At 45.1% G+C, this 13,603-nt stretch overlaps 1 protein-coding gene across 3 annotated transcripts in view; it reads right to left on the reverse strand.

The window, feature by feature from the left end:
* Positions 1 to 13,603, reverse strand: part of Cpne4 (copine 4) — a 442,945-nt gene that overhangs the window by 126,844 nt on the left and 302,498 nt on the right. For all 3 annotated transcript variants that reach the window (XM_060385390.1, XM_060385392.1, XM_060385391.1), the window contains 2 exons: positions 5,504 to 5,575; positions 4,317 to 4,391 (listed from right to left, as the gene is read on the reverse strand). In XM_060385390.1, coding sequence (XP_060241373.1) covers positions 4,317 to 4,391; positions 5,504 to 5,575 — 147 coding nt within the window. The remainder of the gene's footprint in view (positions 1 to 4,316; positions 4,392 to 5,503; positions 5,576 to 13,603) is intronic.

Genomic DNA, 13,603 nt, shown 5'->3' on the forward strand with positions numbered 1-13,603 from the left:
GACTCACTGGATCGCTCGCTCTCTGTCCCTGAGTTTTGGTTTTTGTTTGTTTGTTTGCTTGCTTGTTTTTTTTTTGGGGGGGGTATACATTTAGCTTTAGGCAAATCACTTTACATCTCAGAATCTCAATTTTTCATCCAGAAAAGAAGCAGGTGGACAGAGTCATCTTTTACCTGTGGTGTCTAAATACTTGAAAGTTAACATAGTTACCAGGGACTGGGATTCAGATATTTTGTGACTTATATGAACTGGATACAGCCCATTTCCCCCATATATTCATGCTGCAATTTTTAAATGTATGCAGAAATCAGTTACTTAAATGTAACTCAGTAATATAATAAAAACCCAAGAACTCAATTGTCTCACAGTGGCTTTTTAGTCATTGATTTCTAGCCAGTGAATTCATCTGTTGACCATGTAAGTGGTTGCAAAATTGTTTAAAGCGAAAAAGCTGGAAAGGAATCTCTTTTAAGAATTTTCACAAACTATTTTCTTTTTCTGCTGTGAAAGAAAAATAATTGTGCCATGTTATTCTGATCTATCAAAAACTATTACAGGAGATCGCATTTTCAAAGATGGCTTTCACAAAGTTTGGGGTACACATAGTTTCTATCATATGGTTTTGCCACTCTCTCATAGACCTGGAGTCTAATTCCAAGGTAGCTCCTTATGTCTGGTGCCTGACTTCTAAGACTGTGTCAGAGAATAGTTTGGAATTCCTACCTGGTTCTTGAGATACTCGTGATGGGAGAAGCCAGGTACACCATAGGACATCTATTATGTAGGTACTCTATTGACCGTCCTGGCTGAGTCCAGCCTCTCAGTCCATGTGCCAGGCATAAGCAATCTCTGAGAACCATGCGGAATGTGACAGAAGTTCTTTCATCTGAACAAGTGTTCAGATGACAAAAGGGAAGCCACTCAAGCGCTTTACAGCCAACAGGGCCAAACCTCAAGACCTCGAGACACCCTTGCACTGTAACATCAGTCGCTGAGAGAACAAATCAGAGGTACTTAGAGGCTCTGAGTGGAGAGAAACCATTGCAAGCTACTCAGTGAGCAACCTTCAACTATTATAATTGTGCAAATAAATAAATAAATAAAACCCCAAACAAACAAACTGCAGAGCATTTCTGTGAGCTCTTCTGAGACTGGGGAGACACTGGAAGAGGAGCTTCACAGATGTGAGAGGGTGGGGATTTAAAGTCCTCCCCCCACCCCCAGTCCCCGGGTGCACTGCACACTTGGCACACAGCTCTGCACATCAAGCCTTTGTAGAGGCTTCTCATTAATGACTTAGGACATCAAAACACTGAACGGTACTTAGTTGGCTGGGCTGAGGCAATCGCTCAGTTGATGAAGTCCTCAGTAAGTGTAAGGACTGTGCTCAATCAGCAGAACCTGTGCAAAAAGCTGGACGTGATAACTAGTAAGACTCTATTGCTAGAGACACGACCCACTTTGCAGAACAGACGCAAGGCAGTTGTGAGCTGACGAGGAAATTCCCTGCCCAACAGTTAGCTTTCATGCTGCTGAAATCTATGTAGGCTGCTGGGGGAGAAAAGACATTGATGGTCCTACCTAGCACTGGCCCATCCATGCTACAATACCAAGGTACTAGACAAGATCACCTCCCCCTACCTTTGTAACTAGTGGCAAAATTACTTATGGGGTAACCAACTGTTTTCTTGATTCGATCTGAGGGCCGTTCTATAAAAGGAAATTTATGTCTGGTTCTAAATATGTGGTTAAAATCCATTGCCACTGAAGTCAGTAGCCCTGTGGGGAGAAATTCTTGATATTGTTTTGCTAAATGAATGTTGAACTGCCTTCTAAATATTCAGGCTTCTGTCCATAGACTTCTGCTGCTCTCAACCTTGGCTGGAAAAGCTTCTTACTGCAGTGAATGGTGATTAATGTAGAGGCTCAGAACAAAGTGTTGAGAATGAGTGACTGAGTGTGTCCAGCCATAGATGAGATATCTTTATCAACCCTTCCCCCAGTGTTCAGGGAATTCGTGGAAGATGAGACAGAAAGAATATAGGATCCTGCCCACGGGCAGAGTGGATTGTGAGAAGAGGAGGGAGGGGAAACTGAGGTCAGAATGCAATATAAGAGAGAAGAAAAAAAAAGTGCAATTTTCAGCCGAGCATGGAGGCACATGCCTTTAAGTCCCTGCACTCAGGAGACAGAGGCAGGTGAATCTCTGTGAGTTTGAGGCCAGCCTGGTCTAGAGAGTAAGTTCCAGGATAGCCAGGGCTACGTAGAAAACCCCTGTCTCATAAAACAAAACAAAACAAAACAAAACAAAACAAAAAACAAAACAAGACAAACAAATTCCAGTGTTGCGGGAGGAGGTCTCTGCAGGCTCACTCCTAGCTGAGGTTTTGGCAGTTGATAGGTTCCCTGGGGAGAGCGTGGCAGCTTTTTGGCGAGGGTGGAGGGCTGGTTACTAGGAGGTGCCCATGCACCGGTGGACAGCTCCACACCTGTGTAAATATGGGCAGCATTAATTGGACTCAGTGGGTTATAATTTTTTGATTAAAATAAAGCCATGAAGCCGGGAGGGAAATGTGTTGGCAGGGGCCCCGAAGGGAGGTGGAGGGAGGGAATCCTGGTGAATATGATCAAGATACAATTGTGCAAATTTTTCAAAGAATAGACAGGAGGGGAAAACAAATCCAGGTCTGGCAGTAGAGGTTTGTACTCTTCCCACTGGGGATGCAGAGAAAGGTGGACCCCTTGGGTTTGCTGACCAGCCAGGCCAGCATAGGACGCATGGCTACTGAGGAACAATATTCAAACATGTACACACGCACTCGAGTTTGCACGTACACACACGCTTATTTTGTAATTATTAACGTCTCACCTGGCACTCCGGGAAGCCATCCTTCCCAGACATTCCTAGTCATACACTGATTATCACATCTTGCACTTCACTATAACATTATTCGTCAGGTGATTTTGTAAGTTATGTCTAGCTAGGAAGACGAAGTCCAGGCTGTGGTGTGATGGAGGCGTGTCTCCTTCCTAGCCCCTTTATCTAATGGACACGCACACCCAGTGCAGTTTGGCAAGTGAATGACGAGTGAAAAAACAAAAAAGGGAGAAATTGACAAGTAAGAGAGTGAATGAAAAAAGTGATTCTTACTCCAGGAAGATGGAGTGCTGGGCAAATAATGACTGATGTGATGAGGTCTTTGACTTAAGGATATATGTGGAGGGAAATAATAGATAAGATATGGTGAAGTTAGAGGTCTAAGCTTTGTAAGCTTTGTAAGGTGTACGGCCCATGCAACTTTAAAACACACACACACACACACACACACACACACACACACACACACACACTTGGGACTAATTGGGTGTAGACTGACATGGGATTGGATCTTCAGTTTTACCACCTACTATCAGGATGCTGTAGCCATGGAAACACACCTTGCAAACTCCTTCTGTAGGGAATGGAACTGAGCGAGGGTTGTAGGCTTCTGAGCTCTGATGTCCACCTTTGCATTTGCACTGTGGCCGGCATGCCTAGGGCTGCTCTGTCCACTAAAGGAGTGCATAGGGGCATTAAGGCAGGCCCTTGGCTGGGAGACACAGCTCTGGAACTTCCCAATGGCTTTGCTGAACCTCTCTTGTTCTGGGTAGCATTCGAGGAGACTTCCATCCACACTTTCTCATCTCTCTTTCATTCAGGGTCAGAATTTCCCCATGACCTGTTAATTTTCTCCCAGCGTTCTCTTTCTGCAATCCACGGGCAAGTCTCCAGACACAATCCTCGTGCCTTTAATTCTGCTGTGGTGCCCATTATTCAGGGGCTCTGAACTGCTCTTGGAGGAAGCTTAGACTATTTACTCATCTTTTAATCTCTTTTTTCACCTGCAGTAATAGTACACAGCACATGGGAATTGTACAAATGACTAAACGAGACAGCACATGCAAAGCTCTTAACCCTGAACTTGATACTTATTTATTGATATGTCATTATCCTACCCTCTATAGCTTCTCTTTTCCTTTAGAATGGCCCTAATTATGGGGCAAAGTTGTATTTTCTTGGGCGCAGCCAACCTATGGCATTTGGAAACAAATGAAGACTTAGTGTCACCAAATTGTGTGTTAACTACAGTCTCTTTCCCTCCTTCTTAACTGCTTCTTCATTTGGGGAAAACCTCACCTTCCAGAGCTCTCTAAAGGCTTTGCTGTGTTTAATAATGTGGGCTGAACAGGAAAAATAGCTTGGAGGAGGAATCTGATTAAACCGTGTGTCCTGGCTTTATTACTTCCTTTCGTGAGGTCAATGCCAAGCGTTTTACCTTATCGTCCAATTTCCGTGCATTGAAGGCCAGCTCCACGTAGTCATCATTGCCCGATAATTCCTCAGCAATCACCTAAAGAGAAAACACACATCAGCTGCCCTGGGGGGCTGACCTTGCAGCCCAGGAGCCCATCAGCACATTTGGGTAATTTTTAGTCTCCTAATGAACAAACACAGACACTGAGTGAGAAGTTTCTCCACATTCCTGAAGCCTGTGTTGCACCATTCCCAGTCCTGGAAGGAACTCCCTAGAATACACAACGGCAGGTGATGAACTTTCAAGTTCTCCCTAGAATAAATCCATGATGGCAGGTAACGAACTTTCAAGTTCTGAAGTGGGACGCAGGCTGGGGGTAGAACTATCTATCAGGAGCATTAACCAAGAAAGGCTTCCTTGCTGGGCGTGGTGATGCATGCTTTTAATCCCAGCATTTAGGAGGAAGGAGTAACCAGATCTCTGGGAGTTCCAGGCTAGCCTAGTCTATATAACAAGGCCCAGGGCAACTTAGTAAGAAACTGTCTCAAAAAAAAAAAAAAAAATTAAAGTATTTACCTTTTAACAAGTCACTAGACTCATGAACTATTGAGGAATTCATTCATTACTAGTGCCAAAGAGGAACTGAATTTGGGCATTTATTTCATTTTAAATAAAGAATAAATTTGCTTAAATAATTACTGTCTATGGAACCAAGCAAGAGAGCTTCAATCTGTTGCTCAATGAAGACTGTTAAGGCTGGCCTCTTCTTGGGCAGCAAACCAAACCTTGAAACTTGCTTTTAAAATAAATAAAATCAGTACAAGTGTGTGTGTGTGTGTGTGTGTGTGTGTGTGTGTTTGTGAAAGAGAGAGATCTGAAAACCCCAGCCCATTCCATACTCTTACTGTGTTCAAAAACATCAACTTTCTTCTCTTTCACCCTCCATCTTGTGATTTCTAGAATGATTGCAGAAACTCTCAGAAGTGAGAGACCTCATTGTGAAACCTACTTTCCTTCTTTTCCCTAAGAGTAGAAGGATCAAAATAGTTTTATCAAGAAAAAAAAAAAATGGAAGGGGGAAAACAAACTAGAGAAGCTGTGGGTAGTTCTGTTGGTTCCCAGCAGGCAGAGTCCACCACCTTAGTGTCTCTTTCGGATCAGTGAATGCACAGGGTGTGACCCTTGTTGCCACTGCAGGGCCAGCTTACCGTGATGGAGGATTTCCCCGCTGTGTTCCCGTGCTTCAGCAAGGACTTGGAAAGCTTTCTCTGGGATACAATCTGCAAAAGGAGACAAAAGGAAGATGCTAGGTATGCGACTACAGGCCTACTTTCCGACAGTCTCCTCCGCAAAATGCTTCGCCAACAACTCCATTTGAAATTATCCAAGTCCATTCCCGAGTCCAGCCTCGTTCCTAGGTCTCTCTGCATACGAACTAGCCGCCATTTCATCCTTCAGTGTGTGCTGGAAGAAAGGGGATCGAGAGGACTCATTTGGAAGGTGGTGTGATTGTCGCCAAGACGTTTGTATCAGATTTAGGAGGACAGTGTGTAACGTGTACATCCAGATAACAGAAGCAAGGCTTCAGGATCATTTGAAATTAGCATCAGATCTTTGCAAAGGAGGTGCAGGGAAGGGGGTGTTTAAGTATATGACTTCTGTGTCTGTACCCTCTGGAGTTCTATTTTTAATATATTCATCAGGGAGCTGTATGTCTCATCAGGAAGCCAATGCTCAGACAAGCCCATGGGAGTAATGGGGCGCTCTCCGTGACCCAGTGTCAGTGCATGCATGCAAGGACAGCTACAGCATCATATTGGAAGTTATTCTTAGAAGAGCTTGCTTGTCCCTCTGGCTGTCCCCACCCTTTTGTCTGTTGTGAAAGGCAAGCTTGGCGAAGCATTGTGGCGGGGATGTCTACATTAGCCGGGTCCAAAAGGGGAAAGGATTTAAGAGAATCAAGTGGATGCTGTGCCTGTACTCAGGGAAAACAACTTCACCCCCTCCCACTGGCAGCTTCTATCTCGCGTAGTCTCCAATGATGCTAGTTGGTGTGGTGCTATCACGTGAGCCCCTCCCTTGAGTACCGGGTGGCACAGTGATGGCTTCTAATCATTAGAGCGCCTGAAGAGAGGAGAGATATCATCTGCCTGTGAACCACCATCTCCCCTGTTAACCGAGGGGTCACAACTAAGGGAACTGTGAGCTAGCTCTGTGCAAAGCCTCACATGAAAAGGAGCTGATGGTTCCTTTTGACAGCCGAGCTCATGAGCCTGGGAGGACCCCTAAGCTGAACCCAGGGACAGCAGCTCCCTGACTGCATCCACCTCTGACAGGCCCCGGTCTAGAAGACCTGGAAAAGCCACACCCTGATTCTGGAAACGAGAAATAGTGAGATAATAAACGCTTGCTTTTGCAATGCTATCATGTCTGTAGGTAATTGTTTTCTTTTTTGTTAAACAAAGAACGATGAGAGAGGGAGGCAAAGTCTCTGAAATTCTCATATGTGCGTTTTCTGTCTCTCTGCTAGAGTAGTGACATGGAGACCCATTTGGACCATAGTGCATTGCCTTCAATCTCGTGAGTGTGGTTACACATGTTCATATATGTGCTGCTGCACAGGAGCCTGGCTGCATGTGTGTACGGAGGTCAGAGGACAATCTTGGCTGGCAGTTTTTAAGCCAAGGTCTCTCCTAGGCCTGGTACATACCAGTTCAGCTAGGCTGGCCGGCTAGTGAGTCCTAGAGATCTGTCTAACTCTGCTACCCCAGCCAGCACTGAGCTTACAAGAAACAAGCATGCCACCCACCGAGCCATTTCCCTGGCCCCATTTGTGATCATCACTCTTATCCAGACATACTAACATCTCATTTGCAAGATGTGAAGAGCCTGTTACGGTGTCAGCTCCTGCCTTCCGAGTGCGAGGAAGCGGGCATTTGGCGTACAAGTGGCCAACCAAGCAGGCAATGACAACCTGCTTGGCCTCCAACTCAGCTTCAAAGAACAGTAACAATTAAGGTTTCAAAGCTTTCAGGGTAACAATGATAGACATGCAACGGGCTGTCACTGATGTTGCCATTCTTGGGCCTCTTGGGCAAAAATAGAAAGGATGGCCAGCTGTGGTGCTGATCTCCAGAGAAGCCTGCTCACTGCAAACCCCACATGCACACATGCTCTGTTGCTTTGTGCCAGGCTGGAGGAGGCCTCCGATCGTGCTGTAGAATGAGGAAGTCAGAGTGACAAGGACTCACAATGGCTGCAGCTGACATCGGAGGCCAACAAATAATAAGGTTTGCCTGGCATCGGGGTTAAAGGGGGTGTACCTGCCAGAACTCCTCTAATTTGATTCTTTTCCCCCTGTGGCAGGGTCACAGCTGCAGGCCTTCGAGTACAACAAAACGGTGAGGAAATGGAAGCTGAAGCCCCTGGGTTAGCTAGGTTGGACCACAGAGACATTTGCACCGCTAGAAATCTGGTTTGTACCCACCCCTGGGTCAAGAGGGAGGGCAGACTCCTCTAGTGAGAATGACAGCGGTGTCCAACGGCACAGGTCTCCATTTTCAGTTTAAAGCCTAACATTAACAGCATACGTTCCCTTTTTTTTTTTTAACATAAAAACCCAGGATTTTATTTAAACAAATAGGAACAAAGCCAGGAAAATAAACATTTAAGCCAGTGTTGTGGCAAGCGTATAATCGGTTGTATTTCAAAAACAGTCATTTGGAGACTAGACACACATTTGTCATGAGGCTGTTTTTAGTGCAAATATTCTAAGAATTCTTTTTATAAACTGTTTTGAAATTGGTACAGTAGCAAATATTTATTGAATATCTTCTGTGTGTCAGACATTGGCTCAGAGGCTACAAGGGTGGAGAGAAATCAGTTAAAATATATTCACAACATTTGTTTTACATTAGGTTTTTTTGAGATGATGATGATGATGATGATGATGATGATGATGTGTGTGTGTGTGTGTGTGTGTGTAGCCCTGTATGTCTTAGAACTTACTCTGTAGGCGAGGCTGGCCCCAGAGATCCGCCTGCCTCTGCCTCCTGAGTGCTGGGATTACAGGCGTATACTGCCACCACCCAGCTACAATTTTAATATTTTTAATGTAAATAGAACCACATCACTTTCCTTGGCCTTTTTTTCTCCTCTAGCTCCGCCCAGCAACCATTCTTTGAACCTCATCTATGTCCATTACTCAAGTTGACAGTTTCTTTTTCTTTATTTATATGTATGTATGTGTGTGCGCATGTGTGTGTGTACAACTTTATATAGATATAATCCACTGAGTCAGTTTTCACATACGTGCAATCAAGGTTGACTGCTCTGTATTGGACAACTGATAAGGGGGCTCATCCCTGGGAGAGAGTAATTCTCCTTCTCCCAGCAGTCATGACTTGATTGCCTGGCAAGATCTGCATAAAAGTGCTACTCACATGTTGATGGCAATCAACAGCGGTCGAACTGGGCTTAAGGTCTACTCATAGGAGGGAAATCATTCATGGTACTGGAAACCCAGCCAACTTCCTGGGGCAAGTGAGAGCATGGAGCTTAGGAGAGAATCTATGACCAACACCTGACTAGACCAGCATAATCCCTTACCACATTCTATTTTAAATCTTATCCTTATACCGAAGATAAGCCCAGCTACTGCCCCTTTTTGAAGAAACTTCCCTTTACAGCAAATGGAAACCATCACAGAAAACCACAACTGGACACAAGACAGCACTGAGGGGAGTCCAGAGGCAAAGGAGACATCTGCCTAACAGCTCCTACATCTATGGTGCAGGGAACATCTCAGGAAAGAAAGCTTGTGAGAGCCAGAATGTCAGGAAGCCTGCTACGAAACAGTCTCTCCTAGAAATGGCTGCACAAAGGAGACCGGGACAATGGCAGCATCAATGGACACGTTAAACACGGAAGGGGGAAAATGTTTACAATATTTTTTAATCACTATTATTCTGACTAATCATCTCTAAAGCCTGTAGTATAAAACTTGTAATTATTTCACAGCAAGCGCGTGGTAAATGAGAAATGTCTTTGTGAAGCACAACTGGAAGTCCCTAATTTTAATATGTCAACCTCGTGACATCTCAGGGCTTTAGTTGTGAGTCCTTGAGGGCAAAGCATGTGTGTTGTTTTGCATGGAAAGCACTACGTACAGGTTCTGGGAGGAGGACATGCATACTGAGGGAACAGAGGAAATAGTGCTCTCTCTCTCTCTCTCTCTCTCTCTCTCTCTCTGTGTGTGTGTGTGTGTGTGCGTGCGTGTGTGTGTGTGTGTGTGTGTGTGTGTGTGTGCAGTGGTTCTTCTAGACTAGCTGGCCGGTCTGGTCCAGGCACCCACCGTCCTCTGCCTCCCCAGCACTGGGGTTTCTGGCCTGTGCTGCTGTACCCAGCTTTTAGTCCATGGGTGCTAGGGACTGAACTCAGGTCCTCATGTTTGCGCAGGAAGCACTTTACCATCTGAGCTATCGCTCCACCACTGGCTACTGTCATTTGCTTTTTCACCATCCTACCTTCTCATGCGTTTGCTACTACAATTTCTAGGACCACATCTGCAGAAAACAAAACAAAACAAAACAAAACAAAACAAAACATCCTGACAATTTCCTGCAGCTGACAGGGAACCTGCATGGAACCTCTCGGGCTTGTAGAGGTTCTACAAGCTCTACCTCTTCTTGTAGAGCTAGTCAATCTTCCTATTGTTACACTTGCCATCTCTATTCCTGAAGGCTTTGAGTGGTGCTCACACCTCCTGTCCACAGACAAAGGAAACAGGAAAAGGGAGGAATCACACCTCCTGTCCACAGACACAGGTAGCAGGATGTGGGAGGAGCTAACCTCCAGCCAGCAGCCCTCAACCAAGGATGGGTGGATTCTGTGCTTAAACGCCCACCTCCTTTTCTGTGAACTGGACAGCGAGAACACGGACAGACAATTAACTTCAGTTCATAATGCGATCAGAGTTTACAGATGTACTTAAAGGGGGTTCTAAATTAAATTGTCCTGGTGGAGTTTCACTAAGGAGGAAAACTGTAGGCGTTGAGAGTGGACAACCTGACTGCCCCATCTTTGGTCCTGGGAATTAAAGCTAAGTCTTCACCCCTGAGTTAGATCCCTCTACGCCAATTTTACTTTTTATCTTGAGACAGGTTCTCAGGAAGTGGCCCAGGTTGTTCTTGAACTCACTCTGTAGCTCAGATAGGCTTTGAACTTGAGAGTCTTTTGCCTCAGCCTCCTGAGTAGCTGAGATTAGAGGAGGGGTCCACTAGGCCAGCCTAGAAAGACACACTTCTGATGCATTTGAGGACATGCAGGGGAGAGGGTGGCAGTGTGCCTCTGTGCTTACACAAACTAGGCACAGTCTTTAGTCTTTAAAATAGTAGCTCTCCACCTGTGGGTCAAGACCCCTTTAGGGGTTGAACCACCCTTTCACAGGGGTCACCTAAAACCATCTGCATATTAGATATTTACATTATGATCATAACAGTAGCAATATTACAGTTACGAAGAAGCAGTGAAAACAGTTTTATGGTTTTTGGGTCATCATAACATGAGGAACTGTAATAAAGGGTCCCTACCTCAGCAAGGTTGAGAACCACTGCTTTAAATGGAGTCCACCAAAAGACCATCCTGGGAGAATGATTCAGAAGGATGGAGTGGATGATGATACCAATGATGATCTATTGGTTTAGGCTTCCTGCCTTAAGCTTTCTTTTAAGTAGAATTCTAATTAGAATCCTGTAATTACAGGCTTTTACCCTTTCTCTGCCTTCATTAGTGAGAGTTGGAGTGAAGGGGAAGTTTCAGAGAGATATAGGGATTTAAGGTTTAAATCCCTGATTATCTACCTTTGTCTTGTTGCTTATGTAAGGCCCCATTACTGCCACAAATGACTCAGTTTAGGGACTAGTCAGAAGCCACTTGCTCTCCCACCCCAGCCCTGCCTGCCACACCATAGGCAATCAGGGAAAGAAGAAAGGGTTGCTCACCTAGCTCAATACCCAGGCCTGAACATTCTGTCAGGTGAAGGGCACACAGCAGCTTTTCTACCTCTGCCTTTGGCAGGCTGAAGTTTGTCTGTGCCAAGGCTGGCATTCTATGGACTCTGCATTTTCTTAATATAATTTTTTATTTATTACAATTTATTTACCTTGTATCCCTGCTGTAGCCCCACCCTCATCCCCTCTAATCTGCCCTCTCTCCCTCCCTCATCTCCTCCCATGCCCCTTCCCCAGTCCACTGAGAGTGGAGGACCTCTTCCCCTTCCATCTGACCCTAGCCTGTCAGGTTTCATGAGGACTGTCTTTCACAGTCTTCCCCTGTGGCCTGGTCAGGCTGCTCCCTGCTCAGGGGGAGGTGATCAAAGAGCCAGCCACTGATTTCATGTCACAGACAGCCCCTGCTCCCTTTACTAGGGAGCCCATTTAGAGACCGAGCTGCCATGGGCTATCTCTGTGCAGGGGGTCTAGGTTATCTCCATGAATGGTCCTTGGTTGGAGTGTCAGCCTCAGAAAAGACCCTTGTACCTAGATTTATTGGTTGTGTTGCTCTCCTTGTGGAGCTCCTGTCTCCTCCAGGTCTTTCCATCTTCCCCTTCTTTCATAAGATTCCCTGCACTCTGCCCAAAGTTTGGCTATGAGTCTCAGCATTTGCTTTAAAACCCTGCTGGGTAGAGTCTTTCAGAGACCTTCTGTGGTAGGCTCCTGTCTTGTTCTTTATTTTCACCTTCTTCTGATGTCTATCCTGTTTGCCTTTCTGAAAGAAGATTGAACATCTTACCCAGGGTCCTCCTTTTTGCATAGCTTCTTTAGGTGTACAGATTTTATTATGATTGTCCTATAGGATCTTCACCAACCCTATATCTGATAGAGGGCTAATACCCAGAATATAAAAGAACTCAACAAGTTAAACAGCAATAAATGAAGTAATCCAATTAGAAACTGGGGTACAGAGCTAAACAGAATTCTTAATAGAGGAATATCGAATGGCAGAGAAACACTTAAAGAAATGCTCAACATCCATGGTCATCAGGGAAATGCAAATAAAAACGACCCTAAGATTTCACCTTATACCCATCAGAGTGGCTAAGATCAAAAACTCAAGTGACAACACATGCTGGAGAGGAGGTGGAGAAAGGGGAATCCTCCTACATTTGCTGATAGGTATGTAAACTTGTACAACCACTCTGGAAGTCAATCTGGCACTTTCTCAGACAATTAGGAATAGCGCTTCCTCAAGATCCAGCTATAGTACACCTAGGCAAATATCCAAAAGATGCCGAAGTTTACAACAAGGACATTTGCTCAACCATGTTCCTAGCAGCTTTATTCGTAATAGCCAGAATCTGTACCCAACCCAGATGTCCCTCAGTTGAGGAATGGACACAGAAATTGTGGTACATTTGTGCAATGGAATACTACTCAGCAATTAAAAACAAGGAAATCATGAAATTTGCAGGCAAGTGGTGGGATCTAGAAAAGATCATCCCTGAGTGAGGTATCCCAGAAGCAGAAAGACACACATGGTATGCACTCACTTGTAAGAGGACTCTGCATTTTTTAAATGAAAGATGTTAACCCAGCTTTGAGGTAGACTAAGTGTCCTTATTGCTACACTTAAAGGTCACATGACTCAGAGTTGTAATAAATACAGCCCAGAGAGCTCTGACTGCGCAGCAGCTGCTGCTAAAAATGGCTTCTATGCTATGACTGGCTTAGTTCTCATGGCAGCCAATAAAGCACTGCTATATGCTCATGCGCAGATGAGAAAACTGAGGCATGGGGAGCCTGTGGTTTGCTAAGACTGATGATGTAACAGAGAACTACAGAGGAAGCTTAAAGCAAGAGCAATTAAGAGGTTGGCAGGGCCACATTCCTCAGAGGATCTGGGGTTATCTGAATCTTGTCGCTTCAGCTTCTGGTGGCTTTCCTGTTCCTCTGCTTGCAGCTGATTCTCTCTCCTCTTCCATTAGATGGCCCTTTCCTCTTTTTTTTTTTTTTTTTTTGTCTCTCGCAAGGCACTTGTTAATGGATACAGCACTAACCCAGTAAGTAAATCTGGGACCAGAATCCAGAAAACCGAGTTACAGAGTCTACGTTATGCCTTCCAGGAACGGCAGAGGCACAATCTACCTGGTGACGATGCACATCTACAGCAGGAATCACACAGGAGGCTCTGGCTGCCAGCCCAAGCGTGGGGCCTTCAGCAGCTTCAGTTTTACCCTGGTTTCCCGATCTGTGAGGCTGAGATAGTATTATCCAATGTATGGATTTCTCCAGTGTGCAATGACCACTAAC

The sequence above is a fragment of the Meriones unguiculatus genome, chromosome 6 (genome assembly GCF_030254825.1).
Source record: "Meriones unguiculatus strain TT.TT164.6M chromosome 6, Bangor_MerUng_6.1, whole genome shotgun sequence".
NCBI classification, from domain to species: domain Eukaryota; kingdom Metazoa; phylum Chordata; class Mammalia; order Rodentia; family Muridae; genus Meriones; species Meriones unguiculatus.